The 15,849-nt window shown below is 45.0% G+C and overlaps 1 protein-coding gene across 1 annotated transcript in view; it reads right to left on the bottom strand.

Moving 5' to 3' along the window:
* Dsg2 (desmoglein 2) overlaps positions 1-10,783 on the bottom strand; it is a 49,775-nt gene extending 38,992 nt beyond the window's left edge. Inside the window, exon 1 of the mRNA XM_021150453.2 lies at positions 10,354-10,783. Coding sequence (XP_021006112.1) covers positions 10,354-10,413 — 60 coding nt within the window. The 5' untranslated portion in view covers positions 10,414-10,783. The remainder of the gene's footprint in view (positions 1-10,353) is intronic.
* Positions 10,784-15,849: the final 5,066 nt, after the last annotated feature.

The raw sequence follows: 15,849 nt of genomic DNA, 5'->3' as shown, positions 1-15,849 counted from the left end.
AGCCTGGTGTATATAATGAGGGGCCAGCCTGGTGTATATAATGAGGGGCCAGCCTGGTGTATATAGTGAGGGACCAGCCTGGTGTATATAGTGAGTTCTGGATCAGCCACAGCTACACAGTGAGACCCTGTATCAGTAAGTAAGGAAATAAATAAAAAACCCCAAGCAATCTAACTTAAAACTTCAACTTATAAATGACCCAGATATGTACAGGGCCCTCAACAGCTGGCTTAAGTATGGTCTTCATGGTTGCTAACTTTGGAAAATCCTCAGTAGTGAAGGGAAGCAGGACTCTGAAGTCTGCTTTCACGTTTATGAGCTCTGCATTTGAACCCGGTAAATACCAGATGGGTGAGAAGCAGTGTATGATTGACATAATCTCCTGCCTGCTCTCCAGATCACAGGTTAGTCTCAAAGTAATGACCATGACTTCTGGTGAATAATCACCCATTAAAGTTGGCTCCGACAGGAAGGCTTCTGCACGTTGCCATTTTACAGACTCAGAATTTTGAAATATGAATTGAGACATGCTGGGTTACATCTAACCTGTCCCATCCTTTCCTGCAAGGAATTTGCATTTCCTGAGAAGTTCTTTGTCCTTATGCAAGTTCATAGAAAAACAACCCAAAACCTTAAAAAGTCAAGATTAATTTTTATTCATTGCTGATTTTATTAGCACCCCTAAGTCCCCTCTCTAAGATTCATCTCAGTGGCTAACAGAGGCTGGCTTTCAGAGTGTTTAATCTTCTCTGTCCTCAGCTTTCATCGTACAGAGATGTGCACGAGGCTTTCCACATGTTGGTGGGTTGGCTCTACCTGATCACTTTCTGTTCACTAAGTCTGGAGTGGGGCCCAGGAACATGTATTTCTATTCACTTTCTGGGTAATATTGATGCTTCAGGGCTTGCAAGGTCAGTTTCCAAAGGCACTGCCTAAAAATCACAGGGTAGCAAGGGAAAGAGAAAAGATGACAGCCTGGGCCTGGGCAAGTTATAAGCCAGATAATGAACACTTTGATGCAGATTGCTGTGTGCAGACATGACTTCTACATGATGAAATTTAAACACGGTGAGTTATACAGGAAGATATTCTCATGATAAGTACCAATTATGTGCCATAGGATGTGTGTATGTGCGTGAGTGGATGTGTGGATGTGTGGATGTGTGGATGTGTGTGTGTGTTTGTGTGTGTGTGCGTGAGTGCACACAGAGGCCAGAAGGTGTCAGATCTCTTTAAATTGGGGCTACAGACAGTTGTGAGCCCCACGTGGGTGCTGGCAACCCAACTCTGATCCTCTTCAAGAGCAGTACTCGCTCCCCACTGCTGTTCCCTCTCTCCAGGCCGAAGTCTGCTTTAGGTGACATTTTCCTTCTGGTTTCTATCTCTCCTCAGGTTTACATGTTACACTAATCCTGGATATTTATCAAGAAAAAAATTTACTTTATCACTTTATCGCCACATTTTTCTAAAGGCAGTCACAAATGCCTTTGAAATCAGACAAGCCAGAAGTTAACGTATACATATATGTGCTCCATTTTATTTGACATTTAAGAATAATGGGTGGTTTCCATTTTTTTTAATTTTTTAATTGCAGCACAATTATCTCTGAAAAATTACACTTAAAAAGTACAATGTGAGAAACTGGACCCTCTTCACTGAGGTTTAAAAATTCAGCCTTCTTCCACCCCACCCCCCACTAGATGGCACTGGTCTGCCAGGAGGACAAATAGCAGGAAGCACTGGAAACTGACCAAAATTGTCTCCAGAAAAGTGGACTGGCAATATGGAAGGGTTCGGAGGGCTGCAGGAACACTTTTGCAGAATTCTGGCCATGAAATTAGGTAAATTACGTCCACATCTTGTTGCAGCACCATGAACTGGCATAATGTGCCCTGGTAGACACTGGGCATTCTCTATGCAGCTACACAGACCGTTACGTAAGGATGCTATACAAACATCAAGTTCTCTTGCTAACACAGTCTTTCCCACTGTAAGCTCCACAATCATAGGAGAGTATGAGTGCAGCCAGAGACTGCTTGGCACACACATAACTCAGGACGGTGAAGTGTGTAGGAGTCAGGCATTTCCTAGTCAGTCTATCTGGGCACTCTGTTTAGGCCTGCCTGGTTAGCATGCAAAGGAACGGGCGCCATTGCTATCTTATAATATGTGCACAATCTTGCTGGCTTCCTCCCAGGCCCAGTTCCTTCTTCCTTGTTTACCCCTTCCCTCCATGTAGCCCCAGACGCTGCATTTATGACACACCTGACAGTTCCCTCTGCTTTCCTTTCCTGCTTTGCTTAGGCCTCTTCCATCCCTTTTATAGCCCCACTTTTAAAAACTTTTGTGTTCCACACAAATATCATTTAAATGAAGATTCCATGTGTGAGAGGCGACAAGGGATTTCATCGGACGTTGGTCTGTTTTGCTTACCATACATAATTATATCCAGTTTTATTCACAGATTCTCCAGTGCAATTCAGACGGCTTTGCTGGCTTCTCAAACATAGAAAGAGATGAACTGATTTGGAAAGAACAAATTCCTGTGTCCAAGGAATTTAATGAGTTTCTAGGCATATGCAATAAGGATGTCACTCTAGTGACTATCAGAGCTTCGTTAGGAGATAATAAGGAAGTTTTTATCCCTCCCAAGAGGGACAGGTCCTGACCTCTGTATCTATGAGATTATTATTTACATAACGATACCGACAGTGTTGTAGCTTATAAGTTAGGCATAGTAAGAGACGCATAACAGCTCTAATAGGAACAATCACAATGGTTTACGACCATGAAAGTTATTTAAATTTTATGAATTGTTTATACCTTGAACTTATCATGTTTTTTCTACCATTACTGACCATGGTTAACCAGTAAGAGCTATGGGGGAAAGTGCACACCACCGAGGGAGAGTCCTAATTGTATGAAAACCATAGGCAAACACTTTCTGTGGAACTTGCAAGAGGCGGAAGGTACTTCCTGCTGGGAGGGAGGAGGTGCAGTGGGCGTGGCTTTGGAGAAGGTGAAGATGATAGGAGAAAGGAGAAAAGCCACAGATCAAAAGACACAGAGATTTCAAGACAGGCAGAACCAACGCTGTGTCTAGCATCTGGGCCTTCCTTATGATGGTGGCAAGCAGAAAATCAGACAAAGTGGGAAGGACCTTTGCTGGTCATGAGGGAGCCACCTCCTTCGAATGGGTAATTTGCCACTGTGTTTCTGAAGGATTTTTTTTTTTGGTACTACAAAAAAGGCAGGAAACAGTTTGAAGATGAAAGGAATAAGTCAGGAGAACTGGAAGGAGAGGCAGGCAGTCCTAAGATAACCAAAATGGTGGAGGCCCATCTTTGGCAGTGCCCTTGGCATGGGGATGGCATGAAGAAGCAGAGGAGGACTAAGGCTTACAGGCAAGTGTCTGGATGGCTGAGATTTTCAGATTGCAGCTATGTTTAGCTAAGATGCTGAGGAAACCAACTAGGAAACAACAAACAGTGGGGGTGCCAGGTCAGTGATACCCAGCCTGGCCACTGGGTGGCTTCCCAACCCTCTTATTCATGACTCTGGCCTCTGTATTCCCTCGGCTACTGTCACCTACTCCCTTCCCAGCTTCTGGCTCCACACTATGTCTCCTAGTGAAGCACCCACTGAGTACTATCCTTTTAACCTGTTTGCTCTAAAAAAGTGCCTAGGAGTTTCCTAAATTCATTCTTTTTAATAGCTGAGTAGTACTCTATTGTGTAAATGTATCACATTTTCTGTATCCATTCCTCTGTTGAGGGACATCTGGGTTCTTTTCAGCTTCTGGCTATTATAAATAAGGCTGCTATGAACATAGTGGAGCATGTGTCCTTCTTACCAGTTGGAACATCTGGATATATGCCCAGGAGGAAGGAGTTACAGAGACAAAGTTTGGAGCTGGGACGAAAGGATGGACCATCTAGAGACTGCCACACCCTCAGCCTCCAAATGCTGACACCATTGCATACCCTAGCAAGATTTTGCTGAAAGGACCCTGATATAGCTGTCTCTTGTGAGGCTATGCCGGGGCCTGGCAAACACAGAAGTGGATGCTCGCAGTCAGCTATTGGATGGAACACAGGGCCCCCAATGGAGGAGCTAGAGAAAGTACCCAAGGAGCTGAAGGGGTCTGCAACCCTATAGGTAGAACAACAATGTGAACTAACCAGTACCCCGGAGCTCTTGTCTCTAGCTGCATATGTATCAGAAGATGGCCTAGTCGGCCATCATTGGGAAGAGAGGCCCCTTGGTCTTGAAACTTTATATGCCCCAGTACAGGGGAACGCCAGGGCCAAGGAGTGGGAGTGGGTGGGTAGGGGAGTGGGGGGGGGAGGTATGGGGGACTTTTGGGATAGCATTTGAAATGTAAATTAAGAAAATACCTAATTAAAAAAATGGGGTGATGTGTGGAACCCTCTGGAGCCAAGAGTCACAATAAATCATTCCATCTGTTCGTTGCTTCTGTTGGCAGGCTGTTCACAGCACTGTGAAGCTAAGCAATGTGCCTCCCCCAAACTCCCACTTGGCAAGGAGACTTTTTGGCCTCTTCTATTAGTTTGGAGTCCAAGGGCTTCACATCTTGTGTTAAGGCAATGAGGACTCTTCTAGTTCCTCCAAAGGATAGGCCTTCAGGCCTGTGAAGAGTCCTCTGAACCTAGACCCCCTCCTCTTCTTGCCATCTCATCAGTTTATCAGTAGTCTCCTGTGCTGTCTGGGACACCCAGGGCTGGTATAGTTGCTCTGTCTGTACTGTGCCGATCACCACTCTTCTGTGTACCCAGTGGGAAGTTAGTCATTCCATTTTGTAGTCATCCCATTCTGCCATTACGTGTCTGTAAGCATCCTGTGGGCAAGGTACGTCTGCCTTTGCTACAGACTTCTTGCATTGAGAACACTGCCTGGCACTCAGTGATTATACATACGTAGTTTTCTTTTCTTTTCCTTTTTCAAGATTTATCTATTATTTAATATATATGAATACACCATTGCTCTCTTTAGACACATCAGAAGAGGACATCAGATCCCATTATAGATGGTTATGAGCCACTATGTGGTTTCTAGAAATTGAACTCAGGATCTCTGGAAGAACAGTTGGTGCTCTTAACCAATGAACCATCTCTCCAGCCCTAGTTTTATTTTTGTATAGGCATTTCCTATCATGACAGCAAGGTATATATCCTGGCAGCCCAACTTCCCGCATACTAATTATCAAACTTACCTATAAAAAATTAGTTTTAAAGTAAAAATGTTTAGTGTCATATAAGGCATACTTCTGAAATGTGAGCATGAAGGAAGGACAGGGAGATGTCTTTTATCACCCACAGAGCATATGGTTAAAAAGTGCTTCAAAGCACCTAAGCTTTGTGGCACCCCTGGAGAAAAGGCTGTAATGAGAGGTTAAAATACATCTAGAGTTCCTTTGTGCTCTTGAGTTTGGGGGAGTGGAGATGGCTCAGGGGCTAAGAACACTTGCTGCTCTTGCAGAGGACCTAGATTTGGTTCCTATTACACATTGTGGTGCTTCACAGTTGTCTGTAATTCCAGACCCAGAGGACCCAACACCCTCTTCTGACTCTGCGAGTCCTGTATGCATGTGGTGTGTATACAATGCACGCAGGCATAACACTTGCACACAAAGTAAATAAGTCTTTAGACTCAATTTTTAATAGAATTTGACTGTTTTAGAAGTATCAATTCAGGGGCCAGAAAAGACAGCTCAGTGGTGCAGGTATTTGGTGCCAATCCCAGTGTTCTGAGTTTGACCCCTGGGACAGGCATTGTAGAAGGAAAGAATGCTTGACATTGTTCTGACCTCCACATGCAAACTGTGGCATATGTAGTCACACATACAAACATACACATACATAGAACTATTTTGAAGAAAAATTTAAAGGTATCAATCCAAATATGGCTATTTATTTATTTATAGACAAGGTCTCGATATGTAGTTCAGGTTCATCTGGACTTTACAATTCAGGCCAGCCTGGAACTCAAGACCCTATTGCCTTGGTCTCCCAAGCACTGTGTGTGTGCACATGTGCTATGCCTGGCTCTATTGTGTTTCCCCCATGTAGATATGGGTATACTTTCAACTGTTTTGGAAAACGTAAACCACTGATGCTCATTCTCACACTAGGGTCAACTGGAGTTTCTATAAAAGCATCTTTTGACCTCAGCCTTGAAAATTTGAATTTGGCTTCTGAAATTGGTGGTAAGGGAGAATTTAGATTGACATCCCACTTTTCAGGTAAAGTACTTGACTTAAATTTACAGCTAAGGAAAACTATCACAATTGGCATTTTCCCACCTATTAATTTTTAGAAACCAAAGCACATGAGATATCCATTTCAAAATTCACAGATATCAGATTATTCTTATGAGCAGCAATGTTTATCATGCAGTTTCAGTTTGTACTTTATTCTTAAATCTGTGCAATTTAGTGGCCTAGTAAGCACAATTAACTAATTGCTGGCCATGTGTGCAGCCCTCTCGTTACACTGTATCCCCTAAAAGGAGGTGTTGAAAGGTAATGATTTAGAAACAAGGTTATTGGAAAAAAGGAAACAGATTGAGGCAAGCCAAGGGGAGGCTGGACCTTACTCAGTGTAACTGGTATCCTCAAAAACCAGGACACACACACACACACAGAGGCCTGACAACCATAGGTGACAAAAGAGGAGCTGTCATGTGAAGATGGGAGACTAGAGTGACACACACACATGCACAGGGTGCCAGGGACAGCTTGTCAGCTGTCAGACGCTGGAGGGAGGCATGGATGGTTGCAGGGAGCAGGGTCCTGCTGACTGACTGGCTACCTCAGCTCTAGAACTGGGAGATGGTTAACATCTGTTGTTCTAGACCACCCATTAGCACTTTCTTTGAGGTCTGGCAAATGAACATCTATTATATATGTCAGCTCAGGACTAAAGGCTGAATTTCAATCTGTAACGTGAAGTTTGACTTTTATTTAAGGCAAAATTGAACGATCAGAAAGTCTCTCCTCCTCCTCCCTTCCACAGCAGCCTATTCTTCTTAGAATGGGTTTAAAATGTGTACAATACATTGTGTTCTAAACCCAAGTATATTAAATAATCTAAACTTGTTTCAGAATTTAAGAACTAAAAACGTTACAGTAACTTCACATACTTTGCTACTGAAACACTTAGTGTCTACTAAAGTCTATTAGTGATATTTAAAATAAGTGGTATTTTGAAAAAACAAATATATTAAAGTATTGAACCATACTGTGACAATACCACATGTTCTGCTAACGTAGTCACATCGCCACAACTTAAAGAACTGGGAAATCTCAGGTAGAGAGTAGTGGGAATACATGTGTGTATGAGCCTCCAAATTTGGGAATACATGTGTGCATGAGTCCCCAAAATTCTAGATAGCACCTGACCTCTGCCTGTGGCTACCTTTATGGCAGAGGGATTCTAGATGAAGATGGCTCAAAATGAAAGACTCTCAGGTTTATTCAGAAAACTCTTCTTGTCACTTTCACAGAGTTGGCCTAAATGTAAGGGATATTAAACAGTTACTTTGTGGTGTGCTAGAGCAGGGACAAGCCAAAGACCACCAACAGCTCCTCTGCAGGCACAGGGCTCAACACCTGGGTTCAGGCACTCTCAGGTGAGCACCCCTAACTGAAAGGTTTGGGACCTATAGGTTTCAGCTGTTTACAAAATCAACACATGCGTAGACTTTATTGACAAAGCATCTTCAGTCCAAAACTGCAGCCTGAGACCCTAACTTCGTGGGCTCCACTATGCTCAAGAAGCTTAGGCTCTGAGAGCATGTCAGGTTACGATGCACCACCTGGACCCGTGACACTTGAAGGAGCCTGAGTTTCCGCTACTTTCCCACAGGGGTTTTGTCATAGTCAGTCATATTCAGCCTCTGGTGTTTAGTCTCTGGATCTGTGGCTGGCCAGGCGAGGTACAGACATGTGTCTTCTTATGCATTCCAGTCACAGTGCTCTCTAGACTGTGCAAGGGACACTCTGGCTCCTGTCCTGTGACCACAGGTAAGGCAGTAGCTCCCTCAGTGCCTGGGACTGTGACTTTGAAATTCCAACAGCATAAATTGGTGTAGGCTTCCTTAAGACTTTTACTCCATGTACAGTCAAACTATAATGTTCTGAAATAAATCCCTTTTAATGTGTGCTCCTATGTGTGTGTTTGTGTGCGTGTGCTCGCTCACACTTCCTTGCTCGAGCAAGCACGTGCGTGCACGTGCGTTAGTGACTGTGTGTACACTTGTGCAGGTATAGAGGTAAGAAGTTAAACTCCTGGACTGTTCCTTAGGCCCCACCCACTTTGTCTTTGGAGACAGGGTCCTAAGGCTGGAGCTTGCCAAGCAGGCTAGGCCACCATCCATCAAGCCCCAGAGACTCCGCCTTGCCTGTCTCTGCCTCCTCAGCACTGGGATTCTAAGGGTGGACCTGCACATGAGTACTTTTACGTGGGTAGTGGGAATCAAGCGCAGGTCCTCCTGCCCCTGGGGTAAACATTTCAGCAGCTGAGCTCTCTAGTTCTAAATCTTTTTTTTCCCCCTTCGGATACAGACTAGAGTAAATGCTGTTATGTGGGGCTGAACTGACCAAACTGCCTACAATTTACATTCCTTCCTATGAAGGACCTACCATTTCTCATCCTTTACAGAAAGCACGGCTGTGAACCTGTGAACCTCGTACAAACTGGGACCAGAATGCTGAAATGCCTACTCTTCTCACTAGGTTGCCACACCCTATCAGATTGAATAGGGATACTTAGAGAGTAGCCTGAGGATTCTGCTCCTTTTGAGAGGAATAGCCCATCACAGTCTAATTAAGTAAACACACACATAAAATGCTAAAATGGAAAGCCTAAACTGTTCCTGAGTCTGTGAATTGGCTTGTTTGCTATACATGTGGAGTTTTACCTTAAAGGGAGTTTCTTTTCTTCAATGGAGGGAATTCATACTGAACCATGTACCCAGGGCTGTTGGCTTGGGATTCCCCTTAGCTAGGAAGCAGCAAGAGGAGGGGAGAAAGGTAATCCTCAAGTCAAAAACCAAGCCCAGGATCACGTCATAGAAATAGCATATGAAGAATGACCTCAACAACACGGGCAAAGCAAAATCAGACAGCATTACACAGGCTGGACCAGTGGCCGGCAGTTCCTTGTTAGCAAGCTGCCTGTGGAAAGGGAGTCATGGAAATCTTTGGGTTGAATATACTCATTATTCTTCTGTGTTTCCTTACAAACACAACAAAACAAAACAGAACAGAACAAAACAGAACAAAACAAAACAAAACAAAACAAAACAAAACAAAACAAAAACCCTATAGTTTTTCTCACTCTTAGCACCCCAGTCCAGGATCTCGGTCCCCATTTCTCTTTCTCCTACCTTACTTAAGTCCTCTCTACCACTCTGTCTCCTGCTCTCTCTCCTCTCCCCCAACCACCACAGCTCTAAATGCATTGTTTAGAGGAAGAACTTCCAGTGGAGCAAATATGCTTACCTTTTAAATTTCAACCATGATGTAAAAAAAAGGGAACAGGGCATCATTTTGTATCTAATCTCTCTGAACCTATTTGTGAAGTCTTTGCGATATGATCCCACAATTTATCAAAACCCAGTTGGCAAATCTCGGTAAGTGACAACAAGCATTCCTAAATTATATGCAATTTCGTGAGCAAACAAACAAACACAGCCATTTAAAATCCAAGTAAACCAAATGTATGAAAGGAATCTAGCCCTTGGGTCTGAACCTTGCCTCTAGTGTGGAAAACCCTTTCTTTTAAATAGGCCATTTCTTTGATGATGGTGGCTTCGATTTCCCTTCTAAATTGTAAACACTTTTACATAGGTTTATTTCAATACTGGAGAGTACTAATAGCTCAGGAAGGTAACCAAAGCACCTTAAAAGCAGAACTTTAAGCTCTGTAGACCATACTTTTAGAGTAGGCGTTTTTTAGTTGTCATTATTCACTCTAGGAACCAGGTTCTTCCTGGTTTCCCGGTTCACTGACTACCGGTAGCTACAAGAGCTGGAGGCTGCGAGAACTTTAGCCAACTTGCAAGAGGGTTAGCATGGGGCTTCCCACTGCCTCCATATTTCTCAGAAGGCTCCAAACAAAGCCTCGGGCCCCTGCCCCGGGGCTCACCTCACCCACAGATTCCAGTTAGGAAAGGTCACTGGGACCTGAGTGTGACCGTCATGGGGAGAGAGTGATAGCGCGCGCCGATTCTGCCCACCCTGCTCCCCCGCCGCAGGTTGGGCTCTTCGCTGTCACACCACGGGGACAGCGGCGCTTACAAGGCTGGGGAACGGGGGGTCACTGCACTTACCATCGCCAACAGTTGCACCACCAGCAGCAGGGCGCACCGGCCACCCGGGCTCCGCGCCATCGCCTCGATCCGCCGCGCCCTCGCCTCCGGGCCTCGCCGGCGCCCCGCGGATCCTCCTGGGCAGGTCCTTCCCGGGGCCGCCCTTCTCTGCCTCTGCCCGACCTGGGGTGCGGTTCCAGGTGTGGCCGGGTCGGAAAGGGTAGCCGTGGGCCCGGCCACAGCCTAGATGGAGGAGGGGAACGCTCGCTCCGCGGGGAGGTACGAGGCAGTTCCCGCCCTCTGCACCTGGGGCTGGTGACGTCCCCCGCAGGGGACCTTGGGTGGCTGGCCCCTCCCCGTCGTGTCCCTTCCTCCTCTGGGATCACCTCGATTGGAGAGCCTTCTAGTCACTGTACAGACCCCAAGATCTAAGGAGCGGGACTCATGGAGCCCGCGATCGCAAGGCTGAGGTGATAAAGGGCTGGAGTTGTGGGAATGAGCGCAGGTGCCGACCTGGAGGCACGCTGGCCAAGCGGCTTGGAGCCTGCTGTTGAGAGCGAGGCTTCAGTAGTGTCTCTTCTGTTGCCCCTTTCAGCAGGTTTGCAACTTTTCTGGCTCAGTGAGGAGACAGTAGAAGACTCACAGCAGGGCAAAAGAGAAGACAGGTCCTTGATCTGTCAGAGATCAGAGGTCAGAGACGTCCTAACACTGGACTACTGTACGAATAAAATTAGAAAATCTATATGAATTCTGCAGTGGCCAGCACTTAAGGACTCAGTGATAGCTGTTGAAATTAAAACAATATTTTTGCACGAGTGAGTAAACGTTAAATTGAACTCTGTTGTTGTTGTTATTGTTATTTACACATAGTCTCACTTGGTAACCCAGGCTGACCTTAGACTTGAGATCCTCCTGCTTCATCCTCCTTTCCTAGTTCTGTGATTACAGATGTGCTACCAGGCCTGGTTAAAGGGACTCTTGAAAAGCAGACACTGAATGTGGGTGTCCAGACTCTGGAGTCAGCCCAAGTTAGAAAAATCCTCTGTTGCATGTAAAAAGAAAAGTGTTATGGAAAACAGGTAAAATTTAACATATATGAATGTATTCGTATTAGTTATCTGCACAAGTATATTTGGAATGAACACATTATAGCATCTAAAGAAAGGTGTTTGCCATAATCGTTAGCTAGTGGGGGGTGGTCTTTTAAGTTTTAATTTTCCTGTTAACATTTCTGCTTATTTCTGGTTGATATTACAGTAGTAGAAGACCCTCTGTGCCACAGGGGCCTTACAGGAAACAGGCAAGACCAATTTGTCACTAAATTTAGCTCAACTAGCTGAGTTGTGCCTCCATTTCAAGCTGACACATTTTTCTAATTCAGTACCATCAACATCTCTGATATTGTTAGCCCTTTTCTCCCTGCGTCTGCAAAGGCTCGCTTTGAGCTCAGAAGCATAGCCTCTTGTTTGGAGTTTAGTCACTGGCAATCTTTCTGTTTTTTACATGGTGGCTGGTTGGTAAACACGCTGGGGACTAGGCTTGGCTACCTATGTGCTGCTCGGTGTCCCCAGCAGCGGATGCACCCACTCTGCTCACTCCCACAGCTAATGCAGAGGGAAGACTGTCTCTTAGTTTTCACTCCTTCCCCTTGAACCAGGTGTGGGTGCTAGCATAGCCTGTTGGTAGTTCCCGTTCCTCGAAATGCTGGAAGATCTCCTAATTCAAGACATCAGGATTTACCAGAATGTGTTTGCAAACCTTCCCAGGAAGCTTTCTCTATATTCCACCTAAAAAAGTGCTCTCGCTTTTAATCCCTGAAGACACATATTTATACTTCATTATTGAGACTTCAGGAGCTGTTTCGTAATGAAGATAATTGTAGCTTCCGGCATAAGAAAGAGCTAATAAGATTTTATTTCTGTTGAATTATTCACCAACCTTGGGGGGACTGTCAAAGTCATCTTCAAGCAGTGTTCCTTCTATAAGGTGTCTGTCCCAGGACTTGAGCAAAGGTGTCAGTCAGAACCTGGATCACATGATGTCCTCAGGTTTTATCCTTGCATAAATAATTTCCTCTTTACCAACTCTAAGCATAGGGATCAGTTGAAGGGACTTTCTGAGAATCAGATAATTCCTTTCTGCCTCCTTTGTCTCTGATTTCTTAATTCTGGGAAGAGGTTACACTTATTGAATAAATCTCTGCATATAGAACCAAATGTGGTCATTTCCAATGAAGCAGTAAAAATAGTTTTGTGATAAATGGAAATGTTGATAAGCTGCAAATATTTTAAGTTCTAGGCTCCCCACTTAAAGTAGTTTAAGATTGGGATACACACATTTTCTTTTCTTTAGATGCCTACAACTCATTAGTTCAAAACATTTTGTTCAAATAACTGTATTCAAATATATTAGAGCTGGGTTGGAGAAATGGCCAGTGGTTAAGACTTCGTGTGGTTCCTGCAGAGGACCCATGTCTGTTTCCTAGTGCTTGCATGCTGGGTCACAACCATTGTAAATTCCAGTTCCCAGGGGCCCATCTCACACTTCTGAGCCCCACAGCCCCCGTTCACTGACAGACAAGGATGTCTCTGTCATGTTGCCACCTCTCTAGAGCAAGTGTGTTCATTCCTCACGTGTCACATACATGCCATAGTGAATGGTGGCCTTGTCACTTGGCTACCCAAGCCAGACCCGAGGTATCATCCTCAAGCTCCCATTTTTCAGGTCTTTCCACATTCTCTGTGGTTGTAATCATAAAGAATCACATGCCCCATGTGCAGGATCAAGCACTGTGATTTATAGGTATTTCATCCAGGTCAACTGCTGTACCCATTGCTCTGTCTCAAGAATGTAAGCTCCATACATGTAAGGACCGTTGGATATCTGTGGGCTCAGCCCTAGTCTCAGGTTCATACTGGATGATCAATAAACTTTTGTTGGACCAAACCTACATACCAGAAGGAATTAATTATAAATGAAAAATGAGCATTATGGAGGAAAACGTTTTGAATATTCATTGTGAATGAATTGATAGATCTAGTCAGAAAATGCTGGTCTGTGATGTGTGTTTCTTTTGTGTGTGTGTGTGTGTGTGTGTGTGTGTGTGTGAGAGAGAGAGAGAGAGAGAGAGAGAATGCATTCACATGCACATGCATGTGATTTGTGTATGTGTGTTTCCATAGTAACTCTGCAACAAACAGAGATAGCAGGTGTGAGTCAGGCTGTGGAGCATCCTGGCTGATGGTTAAGAGATTTAAATATAGGAACTTTCAGGATAGCCTTTGAAATGTAAATGAAGTAAATACCTAATAAAAAATTGGAGAAAAAAAAGAGATTTAAGTATCCAGTATATATATGGAACTGAGTGTGGCTGGGAGGGGAGGGATAGGGTGAAGCTGGAAGAGTCCAGGAGCCAACTGAGAACAGAGTTCATCACCCTGAAGGTAGAGAAATTAGACAGAATTGCCCTTCCCCTCAGTTCTGGGGAAGGAGCCATGTCCTGTGCACTGGAGGCCAAGGTATGAGTGTCAGATATTGATAGCTGGATCCTGAAGTGTCTGGATTCTCTAGTTTGTTGGACAACAGCCAAATGCAGGTTAGGGAGTGAGAAGAAAACAGTGATAGGTTAAGGGACTAGCCTATAATGGCGAGCTGGGCAAGTCCTGTTGCTTTCTGAGTTAGTGTCAGAGTGGTAAAGCCAGTGGGCTGCATGTACTTGGAGCAGTGCACTATTGATACATAGTCCCTGTACCCTGAAGGCTGGCACAACCCTGAGCACTGTTGAAGGCACCAATATTTTGAAGAGAGTGATACAGCCTACCACAATGAGTCAGTGTCTCACTGGACAATTACCCACACGTTCTTCTGGGTGAGTCACTGCACTGCCTAGGACCCATGACTGTGGGTACATAGTCCCTGAGCCTAGATGGTTTAAGGAAATTGTTGGTCATGAAGTAGAGAAGAAATAAAAAACGGTGTCGGGGGGGGGGGAAGGCAAAGAGGGATTTGAGCAGTGTGAGGGTGGGAAGGAGGCAGAGTCTAGGCTCAGAGTAGAGTTTCCAGTGTGATCAAAATGTGACCATGCTGTTTTGAGGTGTATACAGAAAAGGCTTGGGAAAGCCCAGCAAGGTGTTGGTACCCTCCTAGTCTGGTGCTGCCACCCACTGAGTCATACGGGGGGGGGGGGGGGGGGGGAAGGGGGAAAGCATTTGGCTGACGGCTCCCTTGACATCCACTGAGTGTTGTGGGAGCTTTATGTTCTGTTGATCCATTGTCCATGATCTGCCTGTGGCTCTGCCACCACAAATATGGCCCCCTACCCCCACCTCAGAGCTTTCATTCTCAGTGTCCCAGTGCTCTTTGCACAATTCTGTCCAAAATTTGTTTCCTCATTCTTGACTTTCTTTGTTCTCATACTTTCTCTTCTACCTGAAGTCCTTCCCTGACCCATGGCTTGACAGTTGTCACTGCCCCTCCTCCTTGGTCATCACATCTTAACAAACTGTATGGAAAGGGACTTGTAGAGAGGAAAGGAGGTTCCCAGTAGTGGGAGGGAGACCGTGCAGGGGAGGTCTCAGGAGTGAGGAGAGCCATTGTATATATCCACAAAAATGAAAAATAACCAATTTAATAAAAAATTAAATAGACTTACTCACTCAGTAAATATTAGGTAAATGTGTGGAAGGTGTGTGTGTGTGATGTGTGTGTGTGTGTGTGTAATAAGGGAAGGCTTATGGTTGAACCTAGTTCAGTTTGTCAAAATTCTCTGATGTCCCCATTTTTTCAAAGATGGCTATGATACTGGAAACCTAAGAGGCCACCAGTGTGACGGTTAATTGGCATTGCCCACTTAACTGGACTTAGTATCACTATGGAAACACACCTCTGAGTGTGCATTCGAGTGTTTCCAGAAAGATTTCACTGAGGAGGAAAGCCTCACCTTGAATGTGTGGGCAGCACCGGTCCACAGGCTAGGGTCCGGGACAGAACGATAGAGAGAAAGAAAGCGGACACCAACCTTCGCCTCTCCACTCCCAGCCTGGGGGCGCAGTCTGGGCAGCTGCCCCACTTCCACACCTGCTGCAGTGCCTTTCCCACCGTGAAAGGCTGTGAGCCAAAACAAAGCGTCCTTTAAGTTGCTTCTGTCAGATATTTTTCACATTAAAGAGAATGGTCACTAATACCCATGAGGACAGAGTGAGAAAACTGGAAAATCCCCCTTCCCTCTGGGGCCAAGCAGAAAATTCATTGACAGGAATTCACTCTTGGGGATTTTATCCACTCTTGGGGAATCTGCGGCTTTCATTTTGTCCTGCGATTGTTTATGGGAATTCTTAGAAAGATAAAGGTACCAGCCATGGTCAGGAATGAGATGGGAGGAGGCTGTCCTTGGCTGCCGACAGGAGCCTGGAATCCATCTGTGAAGTGACAGGGTGTGCAGGGGGTCATGGGAAGCCAACTGCAGTGTTTACAGAAAGCACCAAACAGAAACCACACTGACTGAAGGTGACTAATAGA

This window comes from Mus caroli, chromosome 18 (genome assembly GCF_900094665.2).
Source record: "Mus caroli chromosome 18, CAROLI_EIJ_v1.1, whole genome shotgun sequence".
Lineage (NCBI taxonomy): Eukaryota > Metazoa > Chordata > Mammalia > Rodentia > Muridae > Mus > Mus caroli.
Note: the sequence above shows the minus strand (reverse complement) of the source record. Positions and strands in the feature narration are given on the sequence as shown.